Genomic DNA, 16,526 nt, shown 5'->3' on the forward strand with positions numbered 1-16,526 from the left:
ACTGCACTCCAGTCTGGGCGACAGAGTGAGACTCCAACTCAAAAAAAAACCAAACAAACTTATATTTAACATTTATTTGTTTCTCAGTAATCTAACAAAGGCCTGCTGAGTGCAGCACCTTGTGCCTGGCACAAAATAAACACAGATGCAATTCAGTGCATGGTCCCTGGCCTCCACGGACTCTTGTTTGCACATAATAGGGTCTCATGGTATAATGTTCTCTTTCAGTGCAGGTTCCTCAGGACTAGCATATCAACAACTTTGACATTATGGAGAAACTATTATATAAAGCAAATTGTTTTGTAATCTCTTTAATTAAGCCTGAAGCAGTTCTGCTGGTTAAAAACTAGAGTAAGTTAAAATACCTCATTAACCAAGGCAAAATGATCTCTACCTGTTTTTCCATCTGCAGTGTGGGTTATTTTCCTGGCAAAAAGATAAAGGGGTCATGAATTTTGGTTTTATAATTTTAAGAGTTTAGGACAGCAAACTACAAGACCAATGTGTGATGAGAGACTCTTGGCATCATAGCTCATACTTTTTGCTAGATTAATGAAGACTTGAAATTATTGGAGAAGATTGATTGTAACTTGAGAAACTCAGAAGGATGAGCCCATTGATGGTTCTGCTGATTGGAAGGGACTTTATGGATCAATTCATTAAGGAATTTTAAGTTCTTTCAGACTCTTTTTCTAAAGCTTACAGAAACCAGGGCCCTCTCCTCAGAAAAATGTACCTATGTGCATAAGTACTGAATTTTATGCCATCCCAAGCAGTTTGCAACTTCTAAGCCAAAGAATTCATGATCTGGTCCAATCCCTATTTTTGGGGGGGAGAATCACTAAGGTTTGCAGAGGACTGTATAATCTTGCTGATGAGCTACTATTCCTCAAGAAACATTTTTTTTCTTTCAGCACTGGCTGGATCATTCCAAACCCATAAAAAAGCAGATGAAAAGTAAGTAAGCAGAATTTAGCCTACTCATTTATTTCTTTTATCTGCGAGTGAATTCCTTTGCCAATATTTTGAGGTGCTATGTTTTCATTAGAATTTGGAAGCATTTTAAAATAGCTTCAACTTTAAAGTAGATGATTTTTAATTTTTTAAGGCTGGCCAAAGGTTAGAGTTTAAAATTTGAAGAAGCATGTTTAATAGATATTGAAAAACCGACTGTACTCTCATTTGAAATCAGACATTTTTGCCAGTGAGAACAGATTAATCTGCTGTTCAGAAACATGACTTTACACCTTTTCTATTCCCTTTCTAATGAGTTACAAAGTAGACTTAGAGGATCAGAGAGTAGGAGGGAATTCTTTGATCCAGCTCTCTCAATTTACAAATGTAGCAATTGCATTTACTTATTTATTTATATTTTTGAGTTGGAGTCTCACTCCGTTGTCCAGGCTGGAGTGCAGTGGCATGCTCACGGCCACTGCAGCCTCAACCTGCTGGGCTCAGGTGATCCTTCCACCTCAGCTTTCCAAGTAGCTGGAACTACAGGCGTGTGCTACCACATCCGGCTTATATTTTGATTTATTGTGGAGATGAGGTCTCACCAAGTTGCCCAGGCTAGTCTTGAACCCCCTGGGCTCAGTCAGTCCTCATACCTCAGCCTCCCAAGGTGCTGGGATTATAGGCTAAGCCACTGCGCCTGGCTATTCATATTTCTTTAAAGTGACTTATATGCTTGGGAAATTTTTAAAAAGTAATATTCTCATGGGGTGTGGTGGCTCAAGCCTGTAATCCCAGCACTTTGGGAGGCGGATGCAAGAGGATTGCCTGGGTTCAGGGATTTGAGACCAGCCTGAACAACATGGCGAGACCTCGTCTCTACAATAAATCAAAAAATTAACCAGGCATGGTGGCATATGCCTGTGGTTCTAGCTACTTGGAAGGCTGAGGTAGAAGGATTGCCTGAGCCCAGCAGGTCAAGACTGGAGTGGCCATGAGCACTGTACTCCTGCCTGGGCGACAGAGTGAGACTCTGACTCAAAAGAAAAAAAAGTTATATTCTCTTAAAAGAACTTTAATGTATTTTTCTATATTTTTGGATGACAGAATACTTTGCTGTTATGCAGCACTTCCCTTTAACCCATTTTGTACTTTATAAAAAGTAGGTATCAGTTCGGAGTAGTATTGTGAGATCAGGGGTGAAAGTGAATCTTTGTGATTCAACTAGATCATTAGCATTTTCTTCCACAATAATGTTACTAGCTAGACTGTCTTAACCAACATAAAAATCCCTTTCAGTTTTCCAGACTAAGATTGAAAAAAATGTACTAGCTTTGCATGCCCCATTGAGCTCTCCTAGTGTAGCTGCTGAAGATAAATGTGTTATAGATTTAATGTGTCTTTCCTTTGTCTATTTTGTGATCTTCAAAATTGGGGGAAAAACAACTTCAACCTTCTACCTCCAAATGCTTAGTTGGACCTGCTTATGCTTTGCACTTTCGAGTTAAATACTATTCTTCAGAACCAAACAACCTTCGTGAAGAGTTTACAAGGTAGGACATAATGAAGAACAAGATTCCCGCCCAAAAGCGTTTACATGTAATTTATGGCTCTTTTAAGTTGTAGGTTTGCCTCCCCTTTTGTCTGCTGTCTTTATATTTCTGAGTAAGAATTATTAGTACTTTTCCTGTGCTTCCATATTCTGTTGACAATAGACAATTTTGTTTAATTTGACATTTTTCTTAGTGAATAGAAATTAGAAGATTTATTTTCTTCTCACATTTCCATTTTCTTGGACCTTGAGTAATTGGTTGGTTAGTCTGTGGCATTTTATTTTTATCTCAGCTACAAAAAGACAAGGCAAACATTGGGAGAGCATTTCTCAGTCCAGAATTGCTATCTAATTTTTTTAAGGGGTTGCAAAAAAAAAATTCCCTTCATTGTTAGAATATAAGGAACGCTCTCTTAAAAAAAAAAAACTGCATTAATTACAGTAAAGTTGTTAGAATCCCTTCATGTTCTCTATCAGTCCCCAATGAATTTTATGTTGTATCTGCCTGTCTCTTGGACTTCAGAAACAGTATAGAAGAAAGAGAACCTAAATAAAATTTTCCATCTATAATTTCCTTCCAGCCACTTTTCCATCAGTGACATTCTCCACCCTGCCCTTTTCTGCTTTTGTTATCCCCAGAGCTTCCTTGTCATTGTTTGTGTGATAGACTGCAGTGGTGACCTGTAAGCTGCTGATGGTCCATGGTAGTGGCCACTAGCTTGGAGATGACCACCTGAGTAATGCTTTAAAGACTTACTGGTTATCACCATTTCCTCTGCTGGGCATCTATGGTTAGGTTTTCCTATAGAAATTAGGAGTTATGACCATGTTGACACTGTGCCCCGCTTGATATGAGTATACAAAATAGTTTCCTGAAATCCAGAAGTGAAGTTCAATAGTGGTCAAGCATTGTTGGGAAGCAGGAACATTCTAGAATGTACTAGGCCCCTTCCCCTTGATTTCTGGCAAATGGTAATTCAAGTGTTCCTTTTCAGAGTCCTTTATGAAATGCTCCTTCCAGCCATCATCAAAGCCAGTGGTTTTTAACCCAGGTTATAGGAATCGGAAACACCTGGGAAGCTTTTGAACCAATCCACTTCCTAGGGGCCACTTTTGCTTGTAAGATTCTGTTTCCATAGGTATGGAGTAGAGCCTGGGCAGCTTTGGTTTTTACAAAGCACATCTTCCTAGTTAAAACAAACAAAAACCCTCATTTAAGCCAAGCTATGTATTATTATTATTATTATTTTTTGAGTTGGAGTCTCACTCTGTCACCCAGACTGGAGTGCAATGGCTGCACTGTTGGCCTCCGGCAATCCTTCTGCCTCAGCCTTCCAAGCAGCCGGAGTTACAGGCACACGCTACCATGCCCGACTGATTTTTTGATTTATTGTAGAGATGAGGTCTCACTGCCCAGGCGGGTCTTGAACCCGCGGGCTCAGGCAATCCACTCACCTCAGCCTCCCAAAGGTGTGGGATTACAGGCTGAGCCACCCAGCCCGGCTATTTATTCTTTACCTAAGTGAACCCCACTTGTGTTATCTGCTGCCTGCTTCCCCATTTCTTGTTACCCCCTACAGTCCAATTCCAGGATTTTTCTTGTTTCATGTATGTACACGCATGCCTGTTTTGTTTTTCAAAAGACAGAATCTGCAGTTAAACTGCATCAGGAAACAAAAGCCTCAAGCAGCTGCTTACTACAATCAGCTGTAAACTTTTCGTTACAATTCACTGCAGCCGATCTGGAGTCAGCTGGTGGAGCTAGCTGAGTGCCAATACCCAGGGGCCCCACACTGCCTGTGTTATTGGACATGTTGCATGCCTGTGTGCCGAGTTCTGTGTACCATGATTTGCTCTCTTACAGAGCACCAGGGGGTTGTGGAGGCTGTCACTGGACCTTGCGGTATTCCATGTTCCATCCTACAAGTATCTTGCGAATTCCCCACATGCACTCACCTTCCTAGCTAGGTTCTGGGATGCCTTCCTGGAGACCCAGGAGGAGATGCTTCCACCAAAGTTCTCATTTGATTTGGACTCCTTTTTACAATGCAAAATTCCATGCTGTGTGTGGGGTGGGTGGGATTAGTAATGGGAAGCTGGGGATTGGAAGCGGCTGGGAAAGAGTTACCCTCTGTTGACTTTTGTATATGTTTGTCAGGTACCTGTTTGTTTTACAACTCAGGCATGACATTCTTTCTGGAAAGTAAGTATGTTTTTGTTCTAACTCTTAAGTCAGGATAGATCATAGTATATTTCAAAATAATTCACTGTTTTAACTCTTTTACCCTTGTTCCCTTTTCAAAATTCAAAAAAAGTGCACCAGGCTTTGTAAAGTGAGTCTAATACTTGTATCACTGTCATTATCATCCTATTTTAAATGATTACTATATGGCTTGAAGCATTTCCAAGAGCATTTAATATCTTAAGTGATGTGTATTTGGGAATAACACTCTCCCTGATCACATCACTGTCCCATTCATAATGGCTTTTGTCGTATTTGCAAGCAAGATACGTTATTAGTATGTATACACTTACAAGTATTTGGACAGTCAAAAAGTGTCATTCATCACCATCTGCATTTAAGTAATGGAAAGAGGTTATGTTCTGATTCCAGTAGAGGTTTAGACATCTCATCTCATCCTTTTCCCCTCTTAAAAATGGTTTCTAAATAGTAGGCCCCCTCTGGCTACACGTGATGATTATTGAACACAAAAGCACTGGCACTGAAGTGGTTGATTTCGCATTCAATATTGACTTATTTTAAAGATAGGAGATTTCAACAGTCCTACCTTTTATAATTGTGTCATTTTTCAGCATGTGTATTGAACATTTTCTATTACATGACAAACTAAGGCTATATCGAGTCAAAAAAGCAATACCTGATATTGACAAGAATACATTCTGATTTTGAATATAATTTGAAGAAAATTTAAAATGTAATTTCCGAATTTCCAAACTCTCCATAGAATATATGCAATAAAAATCCCAGTGAAGTGTACTCCACAGAACAAGTAGATTGTACAGTGTATACATTTGCCTTATTCAGCCATGCAATACAGATCTTTGGTTGGTGTATGTGTTATGAGTGTGTGTGTATTTTTTTTATCCCTCCCTCTCCCTTCATACTGTGCTCCTCATACTAAAGGCCTTGTAACTCTAGAAATTGTCTTCAGTTTGGAAAAATATTAATGGCAGCACCTTGCATTTGTACAGTACTTTGCAGTTGACACGCACTTTTACCTGGTTTTTGTACTTCAAAGCAGGATGGTGTTCTAGGCCCAGCACTGCCTCCTGCCAGCTAAATGACCTTGGGCAACACCTCTTTACCCTCAGTTCCTCATCTACAAGATAGGAGTGTTGGGGGCCCTGACAACACTCATCCTAGGGGTTTGTAAATTTGATGCATCGACCAAATTGGATAATATATATGAAAAGGCTTTGAAAGCTATGAAGTGCTATACCAATGTATGTCATTACTGTTTTTCTAACAGAGTTTGAAATATAAAGTATGAATGAGATCCCTGGATTTGCAGTAGTACTCTTCTATGGCTTTGCCTCAGTTATACTTATTAGAATGCTGAGTATATCCAGCTGTCCTGGCAGTGTTATATATGGTGTCTGTGTGTTTATTTTGAACACTATGACCTTGTTTCAAGAGGGATTGAAGGCAGCTTTATAAGACGCATGTACTGTATCAAGATAAATTTAAAATAAGTTTGAAAGTAATAAGGCAAAAGGAATGTGTTTCATTCCTTGTTCCAAACTTCTCCATTCTTGCCAACTGCAGTAAAATTGCCCATTTGGTTGATAGAAACTGTACCTACCTACATTAGGTTATTTTGCCCTATGATGAGAATCAACTTTGGAAATTTGTGGTGTCAGCTTGTTTGCCTTCTTTAATGTAGACCGCAAAAATATAAAACTACCAAGAATAAAAGTCATTATCTAAATATCACTACCTTTTGAAAAATGACTTTAATGACATTTTGTATGGTTATGAGTCTGTAGGTTCCTATTTAGACTTAATTTTTTGTCTTCTTTTCAAGATTGAAATGCCCTTATGAAACAGCTGTGGAGTTAGCTGCTCTCTGTCTACAAGGTACGTTAATCTTTAGTAGTAATTAGCATTTTAATGTTAATTGCTTTTCATGTCAACAAATGAGTGTCTACTGTATACCAGGCCCAGTGCTCAGCTTCAGGTATATAAGAGAATGCAACATGGTCTCTGCCCCCAAGTAATTTGCAGTCCAGTAAGGAAGACAGACAGTGCAGTGTAGCTCCTTCAGGATCAGAGACGTGTGGGAGGCTTGGATGAGGAAGTCCCCTGAGGGGATGAGGAAAGAACAGTGAGTCAAGGAACCAAGGCACAAAAAAGTGCAGAGAGGTGGCAGCAGTTGAGTGGCATCCTAGGGTGAAGTTCAAGAAGCTGGGTAGGTGGACAGCCTTAGAGCCCATTTAGAGAGCATGATGGATTTCATGTGGTCAGCAGTGACACCTTTGAAGGCTCTTAAGGATGCAGGCTGGTAAGATGTGCACTTTAGAAAGGCCACAAGGTTATACGGGGAGAAAGGATTTGAGCAGGACCAAGCTTGGGGCTTAAGAGTACAGTGAGGATGTGCTGCAGTAATAGAGAGGAAAGGAAACTGACTAGGGCAGGGCTTTGCGTGCTCATGCACATGCACACAGACACATGTAGAGCAGAAGACAGCATTGACCGTACCAAGAGAAGGCTTGGTGATTAGATGTTGAGAAGGAAGTCCAAGATGATTTCAGGCTGGGTGGTGACGATGGTAAATGGTTAGAAGAAGAGTTGAGCTCTGGTGGAGGAGATGGTCTGTTGGGCCTCTTGGCCAAGAGGTGCCAGGAGCTCCAGCAGATTCTTAGGTATCAGAATCTGGCTCATTCAGAAAGGTCAGCCTGGAAGCATTGGTTTGGAGTGGAGGAGTCATTAGCATGTGGGTGGGAACTGGATAGTAAGAGGTTGCCCTACACAGTTTTCCCCGTTGGCTGTTCATCCCTGTGACATCCTGGTGTAATTTAAAAAGCATAAGAAACACTTGCTAAAATCTCTATCTAGCACTAATTAAGAGATTACTAATGCGTGGCTGCACATCCGGGATTTCATTAGTACATCAGATAGACATATGTTGTGTACTCGTTTATCAGCTTGTTCCTCAGCTTTTACTGGATTATGAATTATGATATGTTCATTTATAATTAGTAATTATTTATGAACACCACAATAAGAGTTGGCTTCCCACTTTTGTATTTTGCCAATTTTTAAAAGTTGATTTGAGTAGTTTTTTCAAATTATAATATTAATATATGCTTATTACAGAATATCAGGACAATAGCACAACACTCAGACAACTAGAAGGAAGAAAGGAAATGGCTGCCCTCCCACCCATAGACAACCAGAGTTTCTATGAGTTTTGAGTGGATTTTTTAAAATGTAATTCTGATCAGTCATATGCAGATTATTTCATGACTTTTTTTTCCCAACCCCCTGTGTCCCAAACCCCTGAGGGCTGACTTTCAATAGATTGCAGCAAGGGAGATGCTCTGCTGTGTTCAAAACCCTGACCCAGAAGTAGGTCGTCTACCAACATGCCGTGCATGACGGGTGAGGGGGCGGCCGCCTTTCGGGCTATGCCCTGTGTCCCAGGAGAGGGGTTCTCTGCACCAGACCCTAGTCCCGACGCATGGTGGGGGGATCCCCGCCGGCGGGGATAGCGGGGAACTGGCTATCCGAGGCCAACCAAGGCTCTGCAGGGCTGCTGTATCAGTCCGCCTGAGCCAGATTCTGACTTAAAGGGATTCAGAGACTTTTTTTACTTGATATTTTTAGTAGATGTGTTTTGTCATGTTTATACTCAAAAAGATGGTTTTTAATGGCTGTGGGATACTCCCATTGTCTGATACTTGTATTCCTCAGTCATCTTTAATTCTTTTTGAGTCTGGGTCTCACATTGTCACCCAGGCTGAAGTGCAGTGGCATGATCATGGCTTACCATAGCCTCAACCTCCTGGGCTCAGGTGATTCTTTCCGCCTGAGTCTCCCAAATAGCTGGGACTACAGGCACATGTCACCACACCTGGCTAATCCTTTGATTTTTTTTTTTTTGGTAGAGTTGAAGTCTCGCTGTGTTGTCCAGGCTGGTCTCAAACTCCTGGGCTCAAGCAATCCTCCTGCCTTGGTCTCCCAAAGTGCTGGGATTATAGGTGTGAGCCACTGCATCTGGCCTTACCTTAATTCTTAATATCTAATGGGGACTCAGTGTACAGTAGATGTTTGGTAAGTGCAAAGTGAATTGAATGAATGTGGTTGGAGAGATCTCCAAGGACTTTGATGGTAAGGGGAACCTGCCTGTGTGGTCTGAACACACTCTTGGTAGAGGTGACAGTAATGTCATCTATAGCCATATGTGCCCAATACAGTGCTCAGTGCTTCAGATCTATATTTCTCTGATACAACTTATGTTAAGTGCCATAAGGGCATGCCTGTCTTGGGGAACATGGCAGTGGCTTTACGCCCTGGTCAGGTTCAGATTTCACCAACTTAGCAAGTGACTTCCATCCACCCTAGAGTTCCCAAGCTGCCAGAGGTCATCCCATCAGGCTTGGGATTTCAGGGTGTAGGTAATGAGATGAAAACATCCACGTCAGATGTGGAGCCATTAATCCTCTGGGAAGGTTTTCTCCTAAGGCCACTGGCACAATATTGCAAGCTTATACCTTGTCCAGAATGATTAGAGGATGAGAAACACACATTACACTCCACCACCTGCATGATGAAGGCCTCCTTACACTCACAAAGTCCAGCTCTAGTGAAACCATCTGCTTTGCTCCAAAGCCAAGGAAGACAAGAATAAGGTCAGCTATCTGTGAACTTTTCTTGGAGAAATTACCCATTTGAGCTGAAACTGCAACATCAATGTCATTGATTGACATAAAAAGACTTTGAATTGAAATAAAAAGACTTTGAAGACTTAGACACGGAGAAGCCCTTGTTACGTTGTCTCCGTGTGCTCCTCTCTCCCACCTGTTCTAGTTCTTAAATGCTATAGTTTCAGCCATAGCCAAGCCACCTTGCCTCAGACTCTAAGCATCACTAGAGTATCTCTGCGGGTTTTTACTAAAATGAAGGGTTGTGTTTCCTCCCGTGCTTGAGCCTTCAAAATGTGTCTTGCTGCGGTTGTCCTTGGATTAATGGTACCTCCTGAGTTGTAATACAGTGGCCCTGCGGGGAGGCTATGCTCTTTTGGGAAATAAATGTATGGTAGATTTGAAAATTAATCCATGTAAAAAAGGTAGGAGGAACAGGCCACTCCTTGTTGCATGCCTGTGGTCTTGTTTCGTGCTTGTAACAATTCCCATCTTACAGATAAGGCACCAGAGACCCAGAGATATTAAGTGACTTGCCTGAGGTCACAAATAGTGTATGGTAGAGTTGAGATGCAATCCCTCCTGTGTCTGAACTGTTTTCACCACCTTCCACAGCCTCCCTGGCTGCAGAGTTGGCAGACTGAGCAAAGTGTCAGGTTTTTCCAGCAGATTCTTGGAAGGCAAGCATGGATGGACTAAACATCACTCAGAACTGTTTAAGTCCAGTAATGCTGAGGTGGGATGCCACCCCCTTGCCCAGTCTGAGCATACCAGAAAAGTTTGTCATTGTCAACCTTCTCCCTCCAGTGCTTGGTCATTTGGTAGGGCTTGCTATGTTGAGCACAACTAATCCTGTCCCATCCAGAAACACACTGCTAAATGCAGGACTCTTGCTTTACTTCAGCACATGGATGCAGAGAAAGGATGACTCATATTAAGAGATTCTTCTCCCAAACCAGATTGCCCCTTTGGCCTTGCCAGGTTCCTAGTTTCAGAGTGATCTCTTGGACAGAGGTCAGTAGTGGAATCCAACCTTGGGATCCCAGCCCCACATTCTTTGGGCAAATATTATTTCCAGAGTAGGGGATTCATTTGTGCCTTTGCCCAAGATACCAAGCCTCTGAACAACCTGACCCAGACTACTTTGGGCCTTGGTCTTAGGGGTACACAGTCCAATTCAGAGTTGGGGGTATAGTCAAGGGGCTATAATGAGGTGAGTCACTCTCAGATCCCCAGTCAATGTCAGGACACTGACCCTCTGAATTTGGTGCTACTGCTTCCTCTGTACAGATGGGGACATTTTCTGTAACTTCTCCTGCAATCCAACTGAGTCCCTCTCCTGAAAGATGGGCTGTGGGATTGGGACACTCAGAAGCTCATGTCAGCCATGCTATGGCTCGCTTGGGGTGATGAAAGGGCATGCTGGGTACCCAGCAGGTTGCTGTCCCTGGAGGTATCCGGGCATGTACTTCTTGGCCAGTTGGTGGGATCTGATATGTGAAGCAGATGTTCTCATGTGTTTTCCAAGGTAGTCACATCAACATCACCTGGGAACTTATTGGAAATGCAGATTCTCAGGCCTCACTTCAGACTTAGGGAGTCAGAAACTCTGCGGGGGTGAGGGTAGGTAGCCCAGGGATATGCATTTTAAAGAGCCCACCAAGTTATTCAAAAACCACTGTTGTAGATTGGTGCTTTTCCAACAAATGTGCGTACCAATCACCTGGATGTCTTGTTAAAAGGCAGGTCTTGCTTGAGTAGGTCTAGGGTGGGACCTGAAATCCTACATTTTGAGCAAACTCCGCAGGTGATATCAGTGCTGTGGTCTGTGGACTGCACTTGGAGTAGCTGGTATTAGAGGAAACTCTGGAGGATTTTTTTTGCTCCTGGATTCTGCTTCCTGAGCTATGGGGTGGGGGTAGGAGAGTAGATTTTCTCATTCTTGCCCTGGAGGCAGGGGGCCACCTGTGTCCTCAGGCCCTCCCTTCTGTGTGGACTTGGCAAGGGCAAGGACCGTACAGCACAATTTGGGCCTTTTGCTGGGATCCCTGGTGTGGCTGCTCCTCCCTCCTTTCTGCACAACCCGGTTTTCCACCTGACTTGCCGCAGTTGCTCCTGCAGCTATCTCCCCCCTCCTCCCTGACTCCCTCCCTTCTTGTTTTCCCCCTGGATTCTGCATGTACCAAATTCTTGATCCATCTTCTTCAGCACTACAGACCCTGAAGTGCTGCTGTGACCTACCCTTAACGAGAGCCTTGTTAAATGAATGTTTCAGGGCAGATTCTCATTCCCTGCAATTGCCTTTTATTGCAGATTCAGGGTTCTACCACTGCACGGGGAAAATGTAATGGGGCCTCCCTGGGTGGGAGAAACAGTGGAGAGAAATACAGCAATAACTAAGATGATGGTCTATCACCCGATGGGGAGGGCGTTAGAATGATTCCTGGGGATTTTGAGTGCACGTATGGCTACTGAGTTAGAGTTAAATCCTCCCAAGAGGAGAGAGTTGTACTTTAGGGGGTACCTGTGCTTTATAATCATGCAAAAATACTTTCAGACCTGTTTGCAGCAATAACTGAAAGGGTTCAATGTCTCCTGTTTTCCTCCCTTTTATGAAACTTGCAGCGGAGCTTGGGGAATGCGAGCTTCCAGAACACACACCAGAGCTTGTGTCTGAGTTTCGGTTCATTCCAAATCAGACAGAAGCAATGGAATTTGATATCTTCCAGAGATGGAAAGAGTGCAGGTACCTTGATGCTACCATCTAGAATTCTGATGTGTTTATTTTGTCATGTATAAGCACTGGTCAGACTCCTTTCCCTAGAATGGCTCTGTTGATGATTGTAAAGCTGCAGCTCTGAATCCTGACTTCACTCCTGTGCATCAGCCCTGTTTTTCCAAAGGCTCACATGTTGTCCCTCTTTTGAGAGTGTGCAACAAGAACTAAACACACTCTTTTCCCCTCTCTGGAAACAGAACCCAGTTCTAATTTATTCTGTGGCCAGAGATGCCACCGCTGCCCTGGTGACATCCCAGGGTACCCCAGGAGGCCCTGCCCTGACACACTCTAACATCCAATGTCTCTGGTGACCCCAGAGCCTCAGCCTTTTAAAACAAACATTTTAGCAGTATATTCTGTTATATAGGAACACACATTTGAGACCAGGTATTGTACAGCGTTACATTTCAGGAAATGTCATCATAACACCTAAATCCATTGTGTTGTTTATCCTTTTGGTTTTTTCCTTCCATTCCCCCTGCAGGCACCACTTGTATGCCTGGACTGCCAATGCTACCTCTCCCTCACTGGTTTCCCAAACATTAACCTTGCCTTCCTCCCATCCTGTCTTCCCAAAACACTACCTGTTCCAGGTCATTCTTGGGCCCTGGGACTTAACTTGGCTTACTATTGTCCCGAGTCATTCTGAAAAGCTCCTGTGACTTCTTTAAAATGAAGATGTCATTAGTGCATTCTTGTTATATAACGTGGAACCATCTTAGAAGTATGTGGATATAGAGTTGTTCTATCCCACACACACACACATTCACACTCCTCCCTGCAGGAAGCCATTGTTAGCAGTGTGTTGTGTATTCTTCCAGCCTTTTTCCTTTGCATTTATATATACATATCTACACAAAACAACATTGTCTAGTTTCCTTAAGTGATCGTATTATAAGCACTGTTCTGTGATCTTTCTATTCACTTAACTATACGTTCTAAGTTTTATATTCTGGTGTGCCTCAATGCTTTAATTTTTGCATAACGTCTTGTAGTATGGCTGTGCCCTTCAGAATCCTGTGGGTGTACGAGTTGCAGTTTACACGTATTTCCATTGGTTTTTCTAAGGGGAAAGAGCCCTGCCCAGGCGGAACTCTCCTATCTGAATAAAGCGAAGTGGCTGGAAATGTATGGGGTAGACATGCACGTTGTCAGGGTAAGAACTGTGTGCGTTTAAGTAATTTGATCTTGCTTTTACTGAAAAATGTATAAACAGCATGTAAAACAAGTAACTTGTGGTGAGGAAACTGTTTTTGCATTCTGCTCTGTGACGACCTGTTAGAACCCTCTACCGATTGTCACTTCGTTTGTTTGTAGGGAAGAGATGGCTGTGAATATTCTCTTGGACTGACCCCGACAGGCATATTAATCTTTGAAGGAGCTAACAAAATAGGCTTATTCTTTTGGTAATTTAGTTTTGTCTAATATTAAAAATGTCTTTTCCTATTTTGTGGTGGAATTCTATGTGATGGATGATTATTGAGGGATATTTGCAACACCCAGATTCATTTTCAAAGCACACCATACTGTTGTCATTGTGGGTGTATGGCAGTTGCACGGAAACTTCTGGATAATCACACTTGAATGAATGATTTTTTTTTTTTTTTTTTAGCAAATCTAAGCTTAAAAAGTAGAAAGAAAACTACTTTTGAAATGTAGCTAGTTTTTCTGCAGATTGTGCTTTTAAAATGCTTTCTTTCTGACCAGGCCTAAAATTACCAAAATGGATTTTAAAAAGAGCAAACTGACACTCGTGGTGGTCGAGGATGATGATCAGGTAGGCCTTGCTCCTTTGTTTCCTTCCCTGCTGTCAATAAATCTTCATCAGTGTTCAACACCCCCACACGAGAACCTTGTGCTTCCTCTCGAAGGGACGCGAGCAAGAGCACACATTTGTGTTCCGGCTAGACAGCTCCAGGACCTGCAAGCACTTGTGGAAGTGTGCAGTTGAGCACCATGCGTTCTTCCGACTGCGGACACCGGGAAACAGCAAATCCAACAGATCAGACTTTATCAGGCTGGGCTCTCGCTTCAGATTCAGGTGGGGAGCTGGTTGTGTGACCTGTACACGTGTTTCTAAGAAAGGCAACTGTGATTTTGTGTGTGTGTGTGTATAGATGGAATACAATAATGGATTTGAGTCTATAGGCTTGAGGTATACATCCCATTTCTGTCCCCACTTCTTTCTTCTTTTTTTTTTTGAGTTGGCATCTCACTCTGTCGCCCAGACTGGAGTGCAATAGCTGCTCCCGGTCACTGCAGCCTCAACCTGCTGGGCTCTGGCGATCCTTCCACCTCAGCCTTCCAAGTAGCTGGAACTACAGGCACGCACTACCACACCTGGCTAATTTTTTGATTTATTGTAGAGATGAGGTCTCACCAAGTTGCCCGGGCGGGTCTCAAACCCGCAGGCTCAGGCAATCCACTCACCTCAGCCTCCCAAAGCGCGGTATTACAGGCTGAGCCACCGAGCCCGGCTCCCACTTCTTTCTTAAGGTGAGTTTCTGAAACTCTTTTGGCCCCCATATCCTCACTGATAAAATAGAATAACAAAATTGTTAGTAGCTGACATTTAGCCAGAGCTGTGTTGTTCAATACAGTAGCCACTAGGCACATGGTGACTACTTAAATTAATTAATAACTAAGCTTGAGTACCATAGCGAGACCTCATCTCTAAAAAACAATTAACCAAGTGTGATGGTGCTCACCTGCAGTCCTAGCTACTCAGGAGGCTGAAGTGTAAGGATTGCCTGGGCCCAGAAGATAAATTCTGCAGTGAGCTGTAATCAAGCCACTGCACTCCAGCCTGGGCGATTGAGTGAGACCCCGACTCAAAAAAAAGTAAATAAAAATTAATATTAAGGCTGAGTGCGGTGGTTGCCTGTAATCCCAACACTTTAGGAGGCCAAGGCGAGAGGATTGCCTGAGCCTGGGGGTTCAAAACTGGCCTGGATAACTTGGTGAGACCTTGTCTCTACAATAAATAAAAAAAATAAAAATAAAAATAAGCTGGGCATGGTAGCATGTGCCTATAGTTTCAGCTACTTGGAAGGCTGAGGTGGGAGCATTACCTAAGCCCAGCAGGTAAAGGCTGTAGTGACCATGAGCATGCCACTGCACTCCAGCCTGGGTGACATAGTGAGATGTCAACTCAAAAGAAAAATTAAATATTACGTAAATTTTAAAATGTAATTCTTAGTCTCTCTAGCCACATTTCAAGTGCTCAGTAGCCACATGGGGCCAGTGACTACTATATTAGATAACGTAGATACAGGGCACAGCATCATTGTGAAAAGTTATGTTGATAGCACTGTAGTAGAACACTTCATGTACTTTAACTAAGGTAGATTATCCCCATTTTACAGATAAAGAAACTAAAGCCAGAGGCATTACATAAGCTGCCCAAAGACACACACAGCCAGTAAGTGGTAGAGCTGAAATTCAACCCCAGGCAGTCTGGTTCTTAAACTTCTAACTGCTACTGTATTGCCTTTCACATGCCAATGTCAAGAAATTTGGGATGATGAAGAATGAGAGCAGACATCAATGTGTATGTGACCCAGGGTAGGCTCAGTAAATATCTGAAGATGTAGATTATTCTGATATATTTTTTCTTATGATTCTAAGACCACATTTCTCAAAGTATATGAAAACTCCCTGGGTGCTTCTAAAGTGAGGATCAGTGACCTCATCTGAAACCTTTAGGTGTGCACATGTGCGTGTATTATGGGGCCTGGGACTATGCATTTAGTCCCAGGGTTGATTTTTTTTTTAATTTACAAATCAGAGAATCACAGTTACAAGATCTAAAGGCTCACATGGCTTTGTAACTTTTATACACACATGGCCTGTCCCCGAACCCGATTTAAAATGCCTAAAGATCTGCTCATTTCAAATTTGTCTACTGTGCAAATGGCTGTGCACTTCTGTTTAAAAAATTATTTTGTTTGAATGTATTTTTAAATGCTCCAAAGGGGGAAAAAGACCAAGTCCCTTTTGAGAAAGAATGGAATCACAGGGTTCTGTGGAGGATGGAAAATGTGAGAACTGCAGAGGTTACTGGAGATGTTCTGTGGTATGCCGATGTCTATATGGGGTGGAGTGAGGTGGGCAGGACAGTCAGGGTGATTGCCAAGGCAGACTTTTCCTTCCAGGGAGGAAACTGCCCCAGGATTTGGTCTTGACCATGCTCCCTTTTGCTCTTCAAGAAGTGTAAGAAAGGGGGAGTTTGGAGTATAGTTGCCCACTGGAGGCACTTAGAGCAGATGGCAAGAGGCTCCTTCCATCTGATAAATGACACACCAAGAGCAACAAGAAGGGTGGGTAGTTACCTCCCAGAAGCTGCAGCTGGGTGTCACA

At 42.7% G+C, this 16,526-nt stretch overlaps 1 protein-coding gene across 1 annotated transcript in view; it reads left to right on the forward strand.

Annotated features, from left to right (window-relative positions):
• The window catches only part of EPB41L4B (erythrocyte membrane protein band 4.1 like 4B), a 159,979-nt gene that overhangs the window by 51,245 nt on the left and 92,208 nt on the right, over positions 1-16,526 (forward strand). The window contains exons 3-11 of the mRNA XM_021706305.1: positions 915-957; positions 2,426-2,504; positions 4,662-4,706; positions 6,550-6,602; positions 12,014-12,134; positions 13,236-13,323; positions 13,485-13,573; positions 13,875-13,944; positions 14,039-14,208. Of these exons, the coding sequence (XP_021561980.1) occupies positions 951-957; positions 2,426-2,504; positions 4,662-4,706; positions 6,550-6,602; positions 12,014-12,134; positions 13,236-13,323; positions 13,485-13,573; positions 13,875-13,944; positions 14,039-14,208 (722 nt within the window). The 5' untranslated portion in view covers positions 915-950. The remainder of the gene's footprint in view (positions 1-914; positions 958-2,425; positions 2,505-4,661; positions 4,707-6,549; positions 6,603-12,013; positions 12,135-13,235; positions 13,324-13,484; positions 13,574-13,874; positions 13,945-14,038; positions 14,209-16,526) is intronic.

This window comes from Carlito syrichta, unplaced genomic scaffold (genome assembly GCF_000164805.1).
Source record: "Carlito syrichta isolate Samal-C Ts95f unplaced genomic scaffold, Tarsius_syrichta-2.0.1 Scaffold315407, whole genome shotgun sequence".
NCBI classification, from domain to species: domain Eukaryota; kingdom Metazoa; phylum Chordata; class Mammalia; order Primates; family Tarsiidae; genus Carlito; species Carlito syrichta.